The sequence below is a fragment of the Apium graveolens genome, chromosome 10 (genome assembly GCF_009905375.1).
Source record: "Apium graveolens cultivar Ventura chromosome 10, ASM990537v1, whole genome shotgun sequence".
In the NCBI taxonomy this organism is placed as follows: Eukaryota; Viridiplantae; Streptophyta; class Magnoliopsida; order Apiales; family Apiaceae; genus Apium; species Apium graveolens.
The window spans coordinates 137,386,687-137,406,619 of NC_133656.1; the positions used below are offsets into that span (position 1 = coordinate 137,386,687).

The 19,933-nt window shown below is 34.4% G+C and overlaps 3 protein-coding genes across 3 annotated transcripts; 2 read left to right on the forward strand and 1 right to left on the reverse strand.

Annotated features, from left to right (window-relative positions):
• Positions 1-248: 248 nt before the first annotated feature.
• LOC141693838 (sm-like protein LSM2) lies at positions 249-3,706 on the forward strand. Its single transcript, XM_074499013.1, has 3 exons — positions 249-392; positions 497-655; positions 3,285-3,706. Exons 1-3 carry the CDS (start codon positions 390-392, stop codon positions 3,402-3,404), a joined length of 282 nt encoding a protein of 93 aa, XP_074355114.1. The 5' UTR covers positions 249-389; the 3' UTR covers positions 3,405-3,706.
• An 813-nt stretch (positions 3,707-4,519) lies between these two features.
• LOC141689915 (mediator of RNA polymerase II transcription subunit 33A-like) lies at positions 4,520-14,880 on the forward strand. Its single transcript, XM_074494439.1, has 12 exons — positions 4,520-5,129; positions 5,905-6,015; positions 6,434-6,781; positions 6,961-7,280; positions 7,594-7,685; positions 8,193-8,553; positions 9,904-10,114; positions 11,226-11,340; positions 11,427-11,585; positions 11,927-12,584; positions 13,039-13,245; positions 13,637-14,880. The coding sequence occupies exons 1-12, from the start codon at positions 4,852-4,854 to the stop codon at positions 14,755-14,757; spliced, it is 3,981 nt and encodes a 1,326-aa protein (XP_074350540.1). The 5' UTR covers positions 4,520-4,851; the 3' UTR covers positions 14,758-14,880.
• A 2,119-nt stretch (positions 14,881-16,999) lies between these two features.
• Positions 17,000-18,079, reverse strand: LOC141691045 (F-box/kelch-repeat protein At3g23880-like). The gene has a single exon (XM_074495791.1). It carries the CDS (start codon positions 18,077-18,079, stop codon positions 17,000-17,002), a length of 1,080 nt encoding a protein of 359 aa, XP_074351892.1.
• Positions 18,080-19,933: the final 1,854 nt, after the last annotated feature.

Below are 19,933 nucleotides of genomic sequence, written 5' to 3' on the forward strand. Positions count from 1 at the left end.
TTCAGGTAAATGTTCCAACTCGTTTAATTACTCGAGCCGGCTCGGCTCGACTCGTGAAATTAAACGAGACGAGTTAGGGTAGAGGTTTAAGTTCAATTAAATGTAAAATTAAACGAGTCGGACGGCCGACTCGTTAAAACCGGCTCGTTTAGCTAAACGAGCTGGCTCGAATTGGCTCGTGAAATTAAACGAGTTGAGTTCGGGTAGAGATTTATGCTTGTTTACTTAAACCAGCCGACTCAATTCAACTCGATTAATTTCGGTTCAAATTAGACCGGGCCCGAAAATCGACCAGGTCAGCCCGAATAACAGTCCTGCCCAAAACATTTGGCCAACACCCGGACTTGCAAGCTGAAAAGAACAAGTGAAGACCTTGCATCCAAGAAACAATGGTAATAACAATTCTATACCTACACAACCTATCTTTATCTTTTCATATATATAAACTCACTGTTGTTGGTCTCTTTAATCTTGATTTTGTTATTCTGAATTGCAGTTGTTCTTTTCATACTTTAAAGATTTAGTTGGTCGTGAGGTAACCGTAGAATTGAAGAATGATTTAGCAATTAGAGGGACCCTTCATTCTGTTGATCAATATTTAAACATCAAGCTGGAGAATACTAGGGTTGTTGATCAAGATAAGTACCCTCATATGGTAAGCTTTGTTTTCTTGAAATTATTTAGGTTTTTTTTTTAAAGTTTTGATTTTTATGAGGTGGGTTTGTTTAATTTTGTTGAAATAGTTTAGGGGTTTGTTTTTTTGATGTGTTTTTGTTTTGTGAGTTGGGTTTGTTTTATTTTCTTGAAATTAGTTAGGGGTTTGTTTTGTTTTGATGGATAGTAGGCTAGTAGTGCGTGTTCAGTAACAGACTAATTTAGCCTTTGAAGTTCAAATTAAGTAAAGCAAATGTGTATTTTTTGGTGAGTAGTAGTATGCTTATGTACTTTGAACTGTATATTGCGTTGGATTCTATCATGGGTATATTTGCATGGTTAAAGAATCTCTTACATTTATTTAGTGAATTTTTATTGGTTGTAGGATTTTGGAGCTTAATGTTGTTTAGAGTAAAACTTGACTGATACATATATACAAGTTAGTTTTTGCAACATTGTGTGTATGAGAGAGATTACTGGTTTAGTATCTGGTTAATAGGTTTTGACTTTTGAACCAATGCTTAGAATTGTGAAATTTAACTACTTAATTACTACACTGCACGGAGGCTTAAAAATAGGCAAAAATGTTTATAAAAAATCGAAGAGTTGCCTTTCGTTCACATGATCTGCCTATTATTGACTTGGATAGCTATAAGTTGAACATATTCTTGAATATGTGAAATGTGAGTTGACTACATACTTATCACAAGACAACTAGTGCTCGACTAGTCTTCTCGAAAATACTCGGGCTTCGAGAGCCTCGAGGCTCGACTGGGCGCCGTGATAACCATGAATATGGTTTACCATAGCCAGATCCAACCAATGACAATACAGAAGGAGATGGTAATGAACATATTGAGATGGATGACTTTGCTTGATTCTAATCATCACTTGTGGTTTTATTTGCTTGCACTTTTATAGTATCTGGTGATTAGATTTTATTTTGTGGTAATAATGCTTAATTGAACTTGTAATTCTATTACTTTTGATTTAAATTATAAAATTGACGTGTTCAGTTATATATAAACTCTAGTTTATATATGGATATGAATGACTTGTCAATTATTTACGACTGTTCAGGCGTGGCTTGTCGACTAGTCTTCTCGAAAGTACTCGGACGTCGAGGCTCGACTTGGTGTTTTGATTGGCATTATCAACTAGTTGCTAATTAATCAAATTTTATCCAGTAGATAGCTTCAGATGTGAGCTATATTAGATAGACAGCAACAGCGAACCTAAAAATCAGACTCAGTTTGGTTCCTACATTTGTTACAATTCAACTGTGAGCACAAGCGTCTTGCCAACAGCATGCTTAATTAACAACTGTAGATTAAGATGTTAAATTAGTTCCTATTTGTCTAATTCTTTTGTTCTATTGCCTGCCCAAAATTAGGTTGCTTAGAGCAACTCCACGAGTTACTTACCTCTCTCCGCATTAATTTTTTTATTAAATAGACTCCTAGTCATTTAAGATACAAATATATCATCTTACTCCAATAACCCTCCTCAAAATTTATCTCTAACTATTCTTAATCTATTTTCTTTAGATATGTATATTTCAAGTTTCATTGCAGTTTCCAGATTTTAGAAAAATGACCCCATTGTATCTTTAATGCTTATAACAATTTACACATATTACCTTTGCATTATTCTTCTTCCCTGTTAATGTATCCATGTGTCTGATGGTTTAATGCAGATGACACCACTATGATGGTAATCTAAAATAAACAAGATTACGCAATGCAGCATGTACCCCTATATCGAACTTAAAATATAACATGTTTTCTCAAAACAGAGTATTGCAGCAAGTTCAAGATTTTCTTGAATAAATAATTTTTTTTAAAGCCTAAATTCTATTCATTGCAGTTAAAGAAAAAGTAACAGAAAAGATCAGTGGTAAAAAAGGTTGGGAAATGATGGATACATTTTACTGTTTTAGAGGGAAATCAGTATTACTAATATAAAATTAAGGGAATTATTAAATTAGCTCCAATTTTTACTACTTAAGCTCCATTTTTAAATTTTAGACATTTTTATAACACTTTTTCTCGTGATTTTTAATAGTGGAATTAATTGAATTTATCTTTTCCATGGGTAGTTAAGTCATTTACAAGGCAATTGGAGCTTAAATAGTAATTGTTGGAGCTTATTTATCAATTTCTAAAATCAATTGGGGAGACAAAATATGCTCCTCATCGTTGAGGAGAGTTTTAGAGCTCCTACCATTATAAAGAGGGACTAGGAGAGTGTTGGAGATGATTTTTTGTCTCTGTCTCCTCAAATTTTGACAACGGAGGGTATATGGATTAGCTTTTGGAGTTGCTCTTACTATGTGGATGACTAAGATGCCTAATTTCAAACATTTTTTTGATGCCTAATAAATTTAACTGAATATATCAAACTTCAAAAATACAAGTCTTTTCTCTCTTCCCTCCTCCCTCAAATTTGGAACGTGTTTGCTTTTTGATTCTCAGCTTAAATATTGTTTTAATATGAGTGGTGTGGGACTGGGGAGTATAACTGTGAATCCTTTTTATGCGTGCTCTCTTATTTTCCATGCATCAATATTTTCTCTTCTTGCATACTGGCTATTGGTTTAATTGACTATCTTTACTTTTCGCAACTTGCAGCTTTCAGTGAGGAACTGTTTCATTCGAGGATCTGTTGTAAGATATGTCCAGTTACCACCTGAAGGAGTGGACATTGACCTACTACATGATGCCACACGAAGAGAAGCTCGTGGTGGCTAAGATCCAACTGCAGTGCATGCATCTTAGCAATGCCGGTGGCCGAATTCAGAAATAGTGCACATCTATTTAGTGCTTCCTATGATTCAATTAGTTTCTCTATTGCAAATGCTAGACATATGTTAAGATTAAAATTCTATTACTCTTGACTTGGTGTTCATGTAGAACTGTATTGTTATGCATCAATTTATTCGGTAGAAAAAGATGCCGTAATATTGATGTGATTTTTTATGATGGGTGGTATCTGTGCTTTTATATAAGGATGGAGTAAACGTTATTCAAGCAGTTTCTTTTTAGTTATTCTATATTTAAAGTGGGTAATTATTAGTTAGTCGGGGTTGTTTCTTCAAGTTGATATCTATTGGATTGCATCTAATTTGTTACACAAATCCTCCAGGCTATTAGTTGATAGACCCAGAGCAATCATCAAAAGGTGCTGATAGCTCTTGCATATGCTGGGAATCCCCAAGTTAAGTTATAAGAATTTGCCAAATCGTGATAGAAAGACCAACATTTTCTTAGATAATTATGTGCTTCTGACCATCGCGATGATGGTGTATTTTAATCAGGCCAATATGTGTTCATAGGGCACCTTCAGGCTTCAGCACTTTAGGCTTCCATCTTGTTTGCATCTTCATAACATATGCTCCATAGAAACTGCTCCAGTTGCTTAAGCATGGTGGAGACCTGCCGGAGATATCATCTCGAACTAACACCTTATCCTCCAATGCCAACCCAAATCTCTTAAATAATAGTCATGGCGAGACCCGGAGATGTCATTCCGATTAATTGCTACAAGATTGTCTTACCGATTAGTTCGATTCAATTTTTATAACATTGCAGCCAATCAATTAGTATTTTGATAAGAAAATAGTGTTCAATATTCTAATCAATCATTTAAATTAAGCTCTAATTATTCCATTACTAACTTTTACAAAAATCAAACACGTCAATTATATACAGAATCATCCTATTTTTCGAGGCCCAAAAACCAATGCCCAAATAGATACAAAGGTCCCACAAATTCTCTCCTCAAGGCTTACAATCAGAAAAGAAAAAGGCCCACAAAACACAAAACACAAAACACGTGAAAATCAAGAAAACTGTAAAACACCAAATCCTCACCTCTACAGTACTTCCCCAGTCAATTAATCAAAACTTTAGTCCTTTTTGCAGCAAAAAGTCACTGCAAATTTAACCCTTTTCCCCTTTTAAAAACCCCACAAATAAAAAATTACACACACAACACACACAAATTCTTGTTTTTAAGTTCTTGATTATATAAAGATTGAATCTTTATCCACTTAATCACCAAGAAAGTGACTGTAGCACACACCCTTTTCATCCCTTTAAAACCCCACAAAATTTCAAACAAAGTGAATATACACACATAATATTTCTTGGTTCTTGATTATATGAAAGATTGCATCTTTTTCAATTTTGGGTAGCTATGGTGATGAATTCTCAGCAAGAAACTATATGGGACAGTGTAATTGAGCTTACAAAATTGGCTCAACATAGAGCTACTGATCCATTGACTTGGGCTGTTCAGTTATCTTCAACTCTTTCATCAGCTGGAGTGTCTTTGCCTTCAATTGAAGCTGCTAAGTTGATTGTTGATTATATTTGTTGGGAAAATAGTGTGCCCATTACTTGGAAGTTTCTCGAAATGGCTTTGAGTATGAAGATTTTGCCGCCAATGCTTGTTCTTGCACTTCTTTCTGTTAGGTATGTGTTAAAAATTGTATCTTTTTGCCAATTGAATATACATTATGTATATGTATGTGGAGTGTGTATTGTAATAGATTTTTTATTACTGTTTATGTAGACTGTATAATGTGTATGCCTGCATGTGGGAATTTCGGTAGAACAATTGAAATTGTGTTTTATTGTGGAATTTCAGTAAAAAATGTAAGTGTTTTTTTACTGTGTATGTAGACTATGTAGTGTATGTGTGTTGCTTGATTTTTGATTGGTTTTAATGAAGTATAGATATTTGTTTGGATTGTTTGTAAGCTGGAGTTGGTATTCCGCTTGAGCTAAATTATTAGCCTTACTACTGCATTTTTTTGTGTATTTACATGAGTAGGAAAATGAACATGCCGTCTTTTTTGTGCATGGTGTTTAATTTGTGGGAAATTAGGAGTGATAATTATCAGAAAAATATTGGGCTATTAAAACCAAGACATTTGCTCTCTCTTTTGTTTCCTGATGATACCTGAGACATTCTTGTTGCAATTTATTTATCTTGTATGTCAGATACTTTTTTTTTGTGAAATTTGCTTATCATGAATAAAATTACTACCGGGAGTTGTTAAACAACCATTGTTTCTGTCATTTGAGTTTAGAACCTTTGACATTCTATCATATCATTTTCAATTGTACTTGATTCTCTTGGTTGCTAGCTTAGGCTCCTGTCAGTGATGGAATTGCATTTAACATTGCTTTTAACTTGTCAAGTTGTTATTTATATTCATGTTTATTCTTTCTTCTACCACTGCAGGGTAGTTCCATGTCGAAGGAGGCAACCTGCTGCATACAGGATTTATATGGAACTTCTTAAAAGACATGCATTTTCTTTGTCATCTCAAATTATTGGTCAACACTATCAAAAGTATGATTTCTTTCTCTTTACAAGCAATTAATTAATGGAGTTGTAGCTCGACTCGACGGAGTTGTAAATTTGTGCAATAGATTTCTAGTATAACTTATGTTCATGTTCTAAACTGGATGATATATTGTATAGACCAGAGCCTTAAGCAGTGATATAGCATCATAGTCTTTAGAAATCATTTAACTTTTCGATTTATAAAAAACAATATGTTGAACTTGGACTACATTATATGATCTAGACAAGCATAAACTTGAGTATTTCTTTTTAATAAGTAAAACAAACACTGTAATAAAATAAATATGTAAAGTCATAAGCAAGAAAAATATTGAAAGCTAGAAACTAAATTGAGCAAATTTAATTTATGGGCGTTAGTAATTTGAGATCACAGCTGTTCATTAATCGGTCAATGCTATTGCAGGATCATGGAATCTGTTGACGAAGTTCTTCAGCTTTCCAAGAGTTTTGGCCTTGAAGCATGTGAGCCGGGGATTCTCGTAGTTGAATTTGTCTTTTCAATTGTATGGCAGTTAATTGATGCCTCACTGGATGATGAAGGATTGATAGAACTTGCACCTAGAAAAAGTTATAAGTGGCCGATTAAGTCACAAGATATGGAAATAGACGATGATAATTGCTTTGATGAAAAGACAGCAGAGCGTCACGAGGGATTGCGCAAAATGAATACATTAGTGGCTATAGAAGTAACTGGAGAATTTTTCCGTGATAAAGTTACTTCCAGGATACTTTACTTGGCACGCAGGAACATGTAAGATTACTGTCTTTCGCATCTACTTTCTGTTGATTTTACTGTTTTTGATATTTGTGTCATTCTGATCTCAACAGCTCGGCAACCGAGTATGACTGTTAACAGGATTAAATACATTTAATTTTAGATTTTTTAAGTACTTGGATTATCTATTTTAACTGAATATAATTCTCTCTTAGGCCGGTCATATGGGAATCTTTCATAGAGGGCTTGCAAATACTTGCAGCTAACTCATCAGCATTGAGAATTTCTAAAAATATTACGGCCGATGCTCTTTTGCAACTGACATCTGATGCACATAGAGTTTTCTCCCAGGAGTGCAACAGAAGTTCACATCAACAATTTCATGCTGTAATGGCTTCTGGTTCACTTATATCTTCTTCTGCACAGTGTCACGGAGCTACACATTCTGCACTTTGGCTTCCCATTGATATATTTCTAGAAGACACTATGGATGGGTCACAAGTTGTGGCTACAAGTGCCACTGAGACTGTTATTGGTATGTTATATTCTTTACACCAAGAATGTCGCAAGAAAAAACTCTGTCCAATTTCTTCGTGGATTGAGATTCTATCTTTTTTGTTAGTAGAGATGTCTGCGAGAGACTTAATCTTTTGATCATATATATTAAGTCCTACACAGGGACTATGTATTGACCAATTACAATGCGAGAGTTTTAAATATATTAACTTGTAATAGTTATATTTGTATCAGCACAACACAGGTATTATTGATGATCGAATATATATATATATATATATATATATATATATATATATATTCTAAAGGATTGGCCGAATTACTTGCTGCAGGTTTGGTAAAGGCTCTTAAGGCAGTTAATCAGACCACGTGGCAGGATGCATTTCTTGGTCTATGGGTAGCAGCTTTACGTCTTGTGCAAAGGGTAGGCCCCTGGTTCTTTTCGTATCTCTACACTATCAGGAACAGACTAGAATTATTATTGTGTGATTGATCTAAAAGCACTAAATGAATTTAGTTCATAATGCAATTAAACCTCGCAATATTGAGGTCTAACTCATCAGAAAAGTCGGTCATAGGGCATTATGCAATTTCTCCTGCCTGACCTTTCTGTTCATAGGTGAGCTGATCCGGAAATCAAACCTCACATCACAATATTGAGGTCCAACTTTTTACTTATAAGTTGTACTTTAAACAAATCAGTGCCTTCAAATCTATCATTCAGATACTAAATATTGTCCAATACAGTAATTTAAAATTGCAGAAAAATACTAATATGACTTGTGCATTAAGAACCTCTTAGTACATGTTATAAAAGTTAATGACCAGTATTATTTACGTTTTTAGGTAAATTTTTATTCTTTTATTCTTTGAAATAGCACTATTATTACTTTTATTGACATTCTCTACTGTCATCTTCTTGTTGTTTAAGGAAAGAGACCCGAGTGAGGGTCCAGTTCCTCGACTCGACACATGCTTATGCTTGTTGTTGTCGATAACTCCACTGGCTATTATAAATATCATCGAGGAAGAGGAGAATTCTGCAATTGATGAAGCTAAGCACTGTTTTACAAATAAAAAGCAAGAGAAACTAACTCGTTTAGAACTTCGGAATGATTTGGTGTCCAGTGTGCAACAATTGGGTGATTATGAAGGCTTGCTTACTCCACCAGGATCAGTGAGTTCAGTTGCAAATCAAGCTGCTGCAAAAGCAATGATGTTTCTTTCTGGTCTAACAGTTGGTAGTGGGTACCTCGATGGTGTAACTTTGTCTGATATGCCAGTCAGCTGCGGTGAGTTTTCTGAATGTTCTAGGCTTTGTAATACACCACATTGAGATAAGTGTACAAGACAAAATGCACCCTGTGTTCTAGTTCTTTTGTGCATTTTAGTTTTTTCGCTTTAATTTCTTATAGAAAGTAGTTAAAGAGTGTACTAATATTTTACGTGGAATGCCCCAATTCGGATAAACCATAATATATAATTCAAGAAACCACTATGAAAATGAAATGAGAATACAACCGGGGTAAAACTTTTTACCTATTCTTAGCTTAAAAGCTGTTTTTTACACATCTTTTTTTTAATTAAAACCTACTTTCTTCTAATTTATGCAATCGATTCATAATACCCCCTTTGACTATTATGATAAAAGTTGATTTAAGTGTACAAGACAAAATGCACCCTGTGTTCTAGTTCTTTTGTGCATTTTAGTTTTTTCGCTTTAATTTCTTATAGAAAGTAGTTAAAGAGTGTACTAATATTTTACGTGGAATGCCCCAATTCGGATAAACCATATAATATAATTCAAGAAACCACTATGAAAATGATACGAGAATACAACCGGGGTAAAACTTTTTACCTATTCTTAGCTTAAAAGCTGTTTTTTACACATCTTTTTTTTAATTAAAACCTACTTTCTTCTAATTTATGCAATCGATTCATAATACCCCCTTTGACTATTATGATAAAAGTTGATTTATCATTGTCACGTTAGAATTTTGTTTAGGTAAACACTACGGTTTGAAATTTTCCAAGTTGGGTGTTTAACATTTTTTTGGTAGTCTGCATTGTTTTTACTTTTTACTTTATAGCTGCCTAGGAAATAGGCAAGGGCTACCTCTTTGCATTATGTATGGTCAAACATTTAGGATTTTTTTGGGTGAAAATTGAGAAAAAAAGAGGACCTTAAATCAAGAAAACACATGAAAAAATTGAGGGTATAATCGGAAATTTGCGTATAAAATAGATTATGTAACTAACTACAACTTTAAGTTTGATGAACTTTTGTATGTATATGTTATATACTTGTGTTTGTCAGTATCAGTAGTTAATCGATGACATCAATTGGATTAATTTTTATTGTATAAAATAAAATTAATAATACAATACATCCTAGTAAATTCCTCGACTGTTGGATAATTCACTAAAAGATACCCTAACCGCCATAGACTTGCCCAGATATTTTTAAATCCCTTGCAACATCTAACGCGTGTATGTTCTTGTAAATACATATAAAGTAACAGCAGTCACACAGGACACGTGCTGTGGCATTAATAGTTAAATTGTTCTTTACTTTTTTTTAATGTTTGTCTTGACGAATATCTGACAGCGGTATATATACATCAATTTATTATCTCGTGCAGCTGGAAACATGCGTCATCTAATTGTTGAGGCATGTATAGCTAGGAACCTTTTAGACACATCAGCATATACATGGCCGGGATATGTCAAAGGACGCAGCAACCAAATACCTCGTAGTGTTACTGGCCAGATGCCTGGCTGGTTATCATTGATGAACGGCTCTCCTTTAACTCCATCCCTGATAAGTGCTTTGGTTAAGACTCCAGCTTCTAGGTATTCTCAGCTTCAATTTTCGTTTACACCCTTTTAAGGTTACTACTTAAAGGGCTTTGTAGTATAAATAGTTACCTAATCGCATCAGAATATTTTTTAAATGCATTCTTGTACCCATTAATTACTAGTGTTGATAAGTGCTATTATGAATAACAAAATCAATTTTTTCCTGTGTCTTGTGCTTAGTATTCTGGATAGGTTCATCACATTGTAATTATACTAGGTTGGAATTAAAGTAATTATTTTTTTAATGGTCACTTTAGAGTTTAGACCGAGTGCAGGTATTCTGCTTTAATTGATTCCATCAGAGTTTAACAATATGTTCAATAATTAGCAGTGGAATATATTCGTAGATTGAAATTATCTTTTATTATTTAGAATAAATACTTTGATCCTTGATAATTGTTTGAACCCTCTCGGTTTGATCTCTGCCTGTAGTTGATTTCCGTTTTCTTTTATGCACTTCTATGTAAAATATTTTTACTTTTAAAAAAATGCTAGTGGAGCTTCTTATATTTGTAAACAGTTAATTGGTAGGACTTGTATTATTGAAAAAGGCATGGTAATTTTTTCTAGTGAAGTCACATTATTTGAGCCGACGAGTATGGTTTCTACTTTAAAAGTGTATATATATATATATGTATATGTATATGCATGTGTGACTGTGTGTCAAAATTTTATATATGGGACTCGCAACAATTTTAATTTGTGAATATATTGAAAGAGGAATAGTTCACACTTCTCTTAGGTTCTTTAGATTTAAATTTGAAGTAAATAATTATGATATTTTACTAATATAAAATAATAACTATGGCATGGGCCGTGGACCCCCATCCCAACTTATTAATATGAGGTATATATCAATATTGTGCTTTTTTACCTTCTAATAACAAAATCTCATTTATCTATGATAAATTTGCAATTAAGATGATATTATAATAAACTAAATTAAAAATTCTGTACTAGTTCAATTAAAATTTTTGTACCTCCCCACACTGAGGCTGGCCATCCCAATTCCTGAGAGTTGAGACAATGTATATCAAATGCTCTATGTTTGTAACATTACCCAGTGGTATGGCAACTGAATTTAAGCTCATGGATTTAATGAAAGCTTATCGGAATTAGAGAAAGTATATGAGATTGCAGTCAGTGGTTCAGATGAGGAGAAGATATCAGCAGCAACTATTCTCTGTGGAGCATCCCTTACTCGTGGTTGGAATATACAGGTGACACTTTTTTTCTTTACTAAAATTTGACTCTTTAGTTATAGATCTTTGCATTTTTTAAAATGGTTTAACTTTCGTGCTTGTAGGAGCATACTGTTGTTTTCATCACAAGGCTACTGTCACCTCCAGTTCCTGCAGAGAGTTCTGGTGAAAGTTACTTGATAGCTTGTGCTCCATATTTAAATGTGATTTTTCTCGGAGTGACGACTATTGATTGTGTTCAGATATTCTCCATACATGGATTGGTAGGTTAAATTTTTTGTTTATTATTTCTTCATGTTATTTCTGAATTTTCTTCTTTGCGCAAGAAGATCGACGCATCTGAAACAATTATATTTGTTCTCCAGAGAGAAAGCTTCCAACTCAGTCCCCCCACGTAATATGATAAATATTGTGTACTTATATAAGATAATAAATTAAGTATGAAATTCTTGCCCCTATATGTAATTAAGTTCTGGTCCCAGTATGTATTAAAGTTCCTGTCTGAATATGTATGTCAGTGTCACCTTACTTTTCTGGAAGGAATATTGTTCACGCTCTGTTGTGATGACGGAGTATAGCTAATACACTACCCTCTCCTTTTCAGATTCCAGAACTTGCTGGTGCATTAATGCCCCTATGTGAGTTCTTTGGATCCTGCTCCCCGAGTGTTTCTTGGACTCTGAAATCAGGAGAGGAGTTGACGCCTCATGCCGTGTTCTCCAATGCCTTCACCCTTCTTCTGAAATTGTGGAGATTTTATCAGCCTCCTCTTGAACATGTGATGGCAGACAAAGCTCTGGTTGGTACCCAGATGACTCCTGAAGACCTCTTACACGTATGCAATTCCCGATTAGCATCCGTAGGGAACTTCCGCCAGGAGCCGACCAAGAGATTGTCAAGGCTTTCAAGTATGCCGTCTACAGAACCCATTTTTATGGATTCTTTTCCCAAGCTAAAACTTTGGTACCGCCAACATCAAGCATGTATTGCATCACCTCTTTCTAGCCTTGTACCCGGGACACCGGTTTACCAGATTTTTGATGGGCTCCTGAACATGATGTTTAGAAAAGTAAATAAAAGTGGTCAATCCGTGACTCCCACAACTTCTGGGAGTAGTAATTCATCTGGTTCTGCAGCTGAAGATATTTCTCTACGTATCAGGGTACCAGCTTGGGATATTCTGGAAGCTGTTCCATTTGTGCTTGATGCTTCTTTGACCGCATGTGCCTATGGAAAACTTTCACCCCGAGAACTGGCAACAGGTTAGATGAATGTGCTCTGTTTTTTTTTTTTTGAATTAGAAATTTTGGTGCCTCTGATGATGGGCAAGTTCAACAGGACGAAGCTCTGAGGAAATTCAGTTAGGTTCCACAAATGTTTTGGAGACTTGGGGGAGATTCAAATCTCCCCAGTCTATAATCTATTTAAGTTTTGTTAAAGTTTGAAATCAAGCATGTATTTGTGTTGCAATCTTTGAACTTTTTGCTATTTATATTTATCTCGTGTTTCGCTGAATGTTAGCTTCTGTTATCAGTGTTGACACTTAAAAACTGCTAATTTTATCGTCTTTCTGTTTTTCTCTTTCCATGATGTGATGCTCCTAAATTCTTGTTGTATAAGGATATCCAGGGTTTACCTGTCAAAATATTAGTAAACCAATTTTATGATAAAGCTATAGTTATCTACATTTGTTTTGAAGTACTTTGTTAATTTCAGGGCTCAAAGATCTTGCTGATTTTCTTCCCGCATCCTTGGCAACCATTGTAAGTTACTTTTCAGCTGAAGTGACTCGAGGTCTTTGGAAACCTGCCTCCATGAATGGAACTGACTGGCCTAGCCCTGCTGCCAATTTAGCCATGATTGAGCAACATATACACAAAATTTTGGCCGACACTGGTGTAGATGTACCAAGTCTCGGGGCAGGTTTGTTCTAGTCAGAATCATTTTTTTATAATAATTGGTACAGTAGTTTCACTAAGGTTTTTGCACCTCTTGATCTCTTGATCTCTTGATTGAACATTATATTCTCTATTCCCTAAAGCACAAGTGGAAACCTCACAAATTGGATTCACCACAGGAAAGCTCACTTGTGAAAATTTTTAAGAAAATTTCTTTTGCTAATAGTTAGGATTTGATAAAATCTGATCGAAAATTAGCAGAAGAAGGTTGATCTGACGAGTTTGCTCATCCTGTATTTGGATGAAGAAATTTAGGTGAAACCTTAAAATGTATATAAATGTGCTATTATGTGAATGGAAAGAGCTGTTGAGAATTATAATTATTGACCTAGTTTTAACGACTTCTATTTTTGTAGTTGGGAGTGCTCCTGCCACCCTTCCTTTACCATTGGCTGCTCTTGTAAGCCTAACAATTACCTATAAACTCGATAGGGAAACTGATCGTTATCTGAACCTTGTCGGACCTGCCCTGAATACACTTGCTGCTGGTTGTCCGTGGCCATGCATGCCCATCATAGCATCTCTATGGGCTCAAAAGGTAAAGCGTTGGAGTGACTTCCTAGTTTTTTCCGCTTCCAATAATGTGTTCCAACATGATAGCCAGGCCGTAGTTCAGCTTCTCAGGGTCTGCTTCAGATCCACTCTCGGGCTGAATTCCTCTCCCATATTAAATAGTGGTGGTGTTGGAGCCCTTCTTGGTCATGGTTTTGGATCTCATATATCTGGTGGACTTGCTCCAGTTGCCCCAGGCATACTCTACTTGCGTGTTCACCGATCTGTCAGAAATGTTATGTTTATGTCAAAAGAAATAGTCACTCTTTTAATGGATTCTGTTAAAGATATTGCTACTAGTGGATTGCCTGCAGAGAAACTAGAGAAGCAGAAAAAAACCAAGTACGGAATGAGATACAATCAAGTCTCTCTTGCTGCAGCAATGACACGTGTCAAGCTGGCAGCTTCACTGGGGGCTTCAATAGTTTGGATAACAGGTGGAGCAAGTTTTGTTCATTCTTTGATAAAAGAATACTTGCCTACATGGTTTATATCAGTAAATGAGTCGGCTTGTGAAAAAGGGGAATCAGGAGGAATACTTGCAATGCTAAGAGGTTATGCTCTTGCCTACTTCTCAATGCTTTCCGGAACATTTGCATTGGGTATAGGCTCGGCGATAACTGCTCCAAAACGACGACCACATGTTCTTGGGAAACACTTAGCATTTATAGCCAGTGCACTCGATGGAAAGATATCCCTTGGTTGTTGCGGGGCAACATGGAGAGCATATGTTACCGGTTTTGTGAGCCTGATAGTTGGTTGCGCTCCTGCATGGATGCTGGATGTAGACATAAAGATATTGAAGAGTTTAAGCAAGGGATTGAGGGAGTGGGGCGAGGAAGAACTAGATCTGGCCCTACTGGGAGTTAGTGGCATTCGTGCAATGGGCGCGGCTGCTGAACTGATAGTTGAAAATAGATTTTGAAGTTGCATTAGGTTAAGATGATATATGTATTCAAAATTTCTATAGCTTCGAGTAGGGATAGTATAATGTACAAAAAATGTAGAATGTTTTCAGTTTCTAAAGCTTAATATGTTTTTTAGTTGACCAATGTCAGCAGTTTCTCATGTCAAATTGCAGTTGTAGATAGTTACTCATGGAACTAGAGTAGGGATAGCTCAAATCTATCTCAAATAACGTTATAATGGAACCAAACGTTAAGTTGTCCTATTAGTTTTGTTTGATTTTAATGGTCAAATATTATGGTCATCTGACTATATAGTTTCCAGTTTCCAATACTGAATAAGTAAACTAGAATTGAGCTACATTTGATCAAAGCTTAAGCTTTTTAGTTGAAATTCCCAGAATGAGAAAGTAACAAGACAGGTTGCTGCGGTCCTTAATATGCACAGATTAATGCTTGAGCCAGTCCTTCCCAGCAGCAAACAAATGGCGTGAAGAGAACAGGGGAACAATATGACACCGAAGATGCCTCATATGATCCTAATGCTGGTGTGAATCATGCTCAGAACCCCAGGGATGACGAAGGAAGTATTCAAGGCAATGATAAATACAGATAAAGTGATACAACTTACAACAAGTGTTATGATATTATTTGTGATAAAACATAGGTAAATATGAAATATGGAGAAAACCAACATTATTCACAACTATACCTGATAAGCAAATCTACCAAACAATATCTTTCCTAATAAACTAATGTGGAATGAAAAACTATGTGACTCGTGGCCTTCAGCAGGGACAGGGAGGCGGTGTACAGAGAGGGGAGTGAGAAGCACCTTTTGCTGAGAGAAGCGGCCAACTTGGAACCTGTAATATTCCGAAAAGGAGCCTCCACGGTCAGTCACCGAATTGAGTAATGGTGAAGCACAAGATGTCACCTCCCAAATGAAGTATCTTGGGTGATTAGTCAAGTATGTCGGGTCCAAATGGGGAGCAAGAGGACCAGAAACCTCAAGGCACTTCTTGGTGAGAATATCATAGGCAGTGATGCCACTTTTACCGATTAAATAGATAATGTTGTCCATGGGGGAAGACGCTGGTTGGCCTGGCTAGGACAACATTTTATCGTCAAAACAAACCCAATGATTGTTGTTGTTGTTTGCCAGCAGTCATTCTTCGTGTCGTAAAAGTCGCCGACAGACCAGAGAGAGGTGATTCCAGAATGGGCACCAAAGAAGAAGATGTTGTCACCGACTGAAGCACAACTTGGATACGACATATCGCAATCAATCATCCCACCTATGTCCTTCCAACTAGCTTCGGGGTCTGCCAAATCCAGGGAATGGATGTCGTAATCAGGCTTCCTTGGGTAGTGTCTCTGGTCTTGATAAAAAAATCATGATCATCGTCAGGGTTGTTCCCTACAGCGTAAATCACTGAATCACTGATTCCATCGCCATCTCCTCTTTTCTTTCCCTGTCTGTCGAATTTTGGACAAATTTTTTGAATTATAGTTATGGTGCTCCCAAAGTTTTGAACACAAGGTAGCTTACTCAACAAGACAACTCTCTAGCTGATTACAAACTTTGAAACTATATCATCCTTGGGAAGGATCTTTGACTCACAAGCCCAGGTGAGGAACTAGGGGGGCTGTTGGGAGTCTTGATCCTTGTCAACGTCAAAATTCACAAAAATTCTAGTGTAAAGTTTTAGAAAAATATAAAATAATTTAGTTCGGTTCTCTGACCATTATTTGATTCCCCTGAACTATATTCCTGATTCCGCCCGTGCACAAGCCTAGATTTGGTGTTAATTTGAACAAAACAGTTATGAAGTAATGCTACGGCTTATGTATTAGAATCCAAAAATGAAATAATTACTTACATTCGACAGCGCTGACAATAAAAGAGAGCCATCTCTTCTTCCACAATCAACCACTAAGATCACACACTAGCATGCAATAGAACATATATCGGTGTCATATTATCGGTAACTGTGGCCCTCTCCTATTTCTTTACATAATCAAAAGACAATAAATTAGAAAAGGATCAAGCATAAGATTAAGAAAAACCAATTGATAAGTTTTGTTTTTTGTTGTAAACAATGAATGAAAAGAAACCAACAATGAAAGCTTTATTAGAGTGTAAACTGTAGAACTGTCCCAGAACACTACAATCATAAAGTCATAAACATTAAAATAGATAAACATTATAATTGTCCATTCTTTCTTGATTTAGATGATCAAATCCTTTCTACCACTTGTCTAAAATATTTTGAACCCCTTTACACTAACAAGGCTCTCGGTATACTTGAGCATTGCATGAATACAACTATTCCCTCTGGTATATCGAAACTTCTCGGTCTCTTTCTTTACATAGTCATGAATGATGAATTTGTTATATTTCTCGGTTGCAACAAGTTGTCCGACACCCATATACATAGCCGTGCAATCAATCTTAAAACTGGCATCTAAATTGAGCTTCTTTGTCCAAGATCCAACGCCACAACCATCATCATCGTGATCATTCAATGTCCACAAACTAAGTGATTTATCATAACGACAATGCAAGATTATAGCAAGACTACCTTCAAATTCAAATATCTTGGACTTTGTTCCATCAACCAGCTCTGTAGTAGGAAGTAGAAGTGGTTTGATGAACATCTCAGTATCCAATTGGAACGAGATTAGCACATCTCCACTACAGTTGAGATATAATACCCTTTTTATAACAGGACCACATGTTATGTCCTGCATAAAACTTGTCTGGCCCGTGTCAACTTGAATCTCTCTCCAAGAATCAGATTTAGTGGAGTAAAGCTCCACTCGTACCCAAGACTCAATGTTTACGATCCTAAGAATCTTGTAATCGTGAGAGACAGTATCAAAATAAAACCCTATATAAACTTTAGGTACTGCATCTGCAAGTATAATACTAGGAGGAGGGAGCCTTTTTCCTAGCCTGGTTAAGGGGTTCCACAAATAAATATGATTTCCATGGAAATCAGTTCGACGACAGAGGAGTCCATTACAGGAAGTAGTCTCATCATTCACTAGTAAACTTGAGTTTGGCGTACGAATACTAACACTACTTTGAAGAGAATTAGGGTAGATTAGGGATACAGATGCAACATGTGGACGATTGATCAGGTTATATACGCAGACAGTCGTCAGTATTGAAGGTTTTTTTAGGGAATTGGTGAGGTGAGTTCGAACAAATTCGGGGTCTGAAATAATACATAACCACAACTTGCAAACTGATTTGAATCGTAGCAGAGATTTTACATGCAGCCATGAAAGTATTTCGATTACAATTCCTTCAGGAAGATAATCACAAGGCGCCATATTAAGCTGAACAGTGAAAAAACCTCTAATCGATATCTATATCATTCATCGGAATTTATGTAGTATCGAAGTATCGCAAACACAAACAACAACGACCACGCGACCTGATAGCCTCAGCCCTAGCTTCTATATATACTACCCCATCATTCCCAAGACATAAAATTTTATTTTTATAATTAAAGATAATTATAAAAATACTGAAGCCTAACATTCTTTTTTGCAAAAAATTCTGTAATTTTCAAAAAAAAATTGCAAAATATTTTTTTTGCAAAAATTCTATATTTTTTTTCAAAAATAAGATTTTCTACCACTTGATACACCTATATATGTACAATTTTCATGTATTTCCAACCTCTTATGCAACAAAATACTTGAATCAACTAGTTGCACATGCGAATGGATTTTGTTACACTGTATTTTTACAAAATATTTTCAAAAGATTGTAAAATGGCAAAATACTTAAGAAAAAATGTATTTTTGATAATTTCTCTAAATATTATATCAATAAAAATATATCTAATCTATATTTTTCAGTTTTTATAAATGACGAAAAATTATTTTTGAAATTAGGGGAGTAACTTATTGCACATTTTTTTAATATTTATAATTCTTTTAATTCTTAAACTTTATTGATTAAATTAAATTCTATTACATTTCTATGAATACAATGAGTACTCGTATTCTTATCTAGAATTTTAGTAATCCCACCAAATAATAAGAAACATTATATATTAAAATAAATAAACAAATATTTGAAAATTTTACAATTTAATATTAAAAAGTGTATTGAATTATTAAAAAGGTTATATTCAAATATTAAAAAGCATTTTTTAGTATTTTAAATTAATTATAAGTATATTAGCAAACTTTGATAGATTCTTGATGTAAATATTCTTAAATCTATTTTATTTTTCATATCTTCTGTTTGCAAATAATAGTCTCTTGATTTTTTTTGCACGAATTTTGAAGAGTTTTGGCCATATATTAAACTATAAAGATTTATTTACAAAAAAATTTAAAAAAGTAATAATATTTATTACATGGTCAAACATCTTAAAGTTAGTACAAAAAAGTCAAATAATTATTATATTCAAACATGGGTAATTAGTAAAATATTATTAAATATTATTTTCTAAGTTTCGCCTATATAGTAAAAATGATCTCATCCTGATTTTAGAACTTAATGAGAGGCCAAAGGGTCAATATAATCCTAAAAAGATTAGTTTTTTAATTGATTTATCTTGATAATTTTTCTCTAGTTCTTTCAATTTAGAAATTCTTGTCTTACTCCTACAAAAATTTCAAAATTAATCTAAAAAAAATTCAATTAATATAAAAATGAATATGATTATATAATTTTATATAAGTTGTATAAAAGTACACTAGAACTCATCTTAAATGATACTACTATATAATATATAACATGTGTGATTCAGTATTTATCATTATATATTATATTTTTTTTATATATTGTTGATGATAGACCCTTTTATATAAAATTTTTAGGATTATATTATAAATTTAATATGTTATTGATGAGATTTATCATCTTGTAAAAAAAATTAAGATTACATGTAACTATTCTCATCAACTTGTCTTAAATATCTAATAACTTTAGATTGAGTGACCAGATGACTACCATGAATTTTTAATATTTCATTTTTAATATATTGGTATAGATACATTGGACATTTTTTTTATCATTTTAAAGAGATTACAAGGGTTTTCTGATCAAAATTTATTTAATATACAATAAAATGTAGTTGTTTATGACAATTGAATTATTAATATTTATGTTTTATCTCATAATTTATTATATATTAATTTACTCCGATATAAATATTAGATTAATGA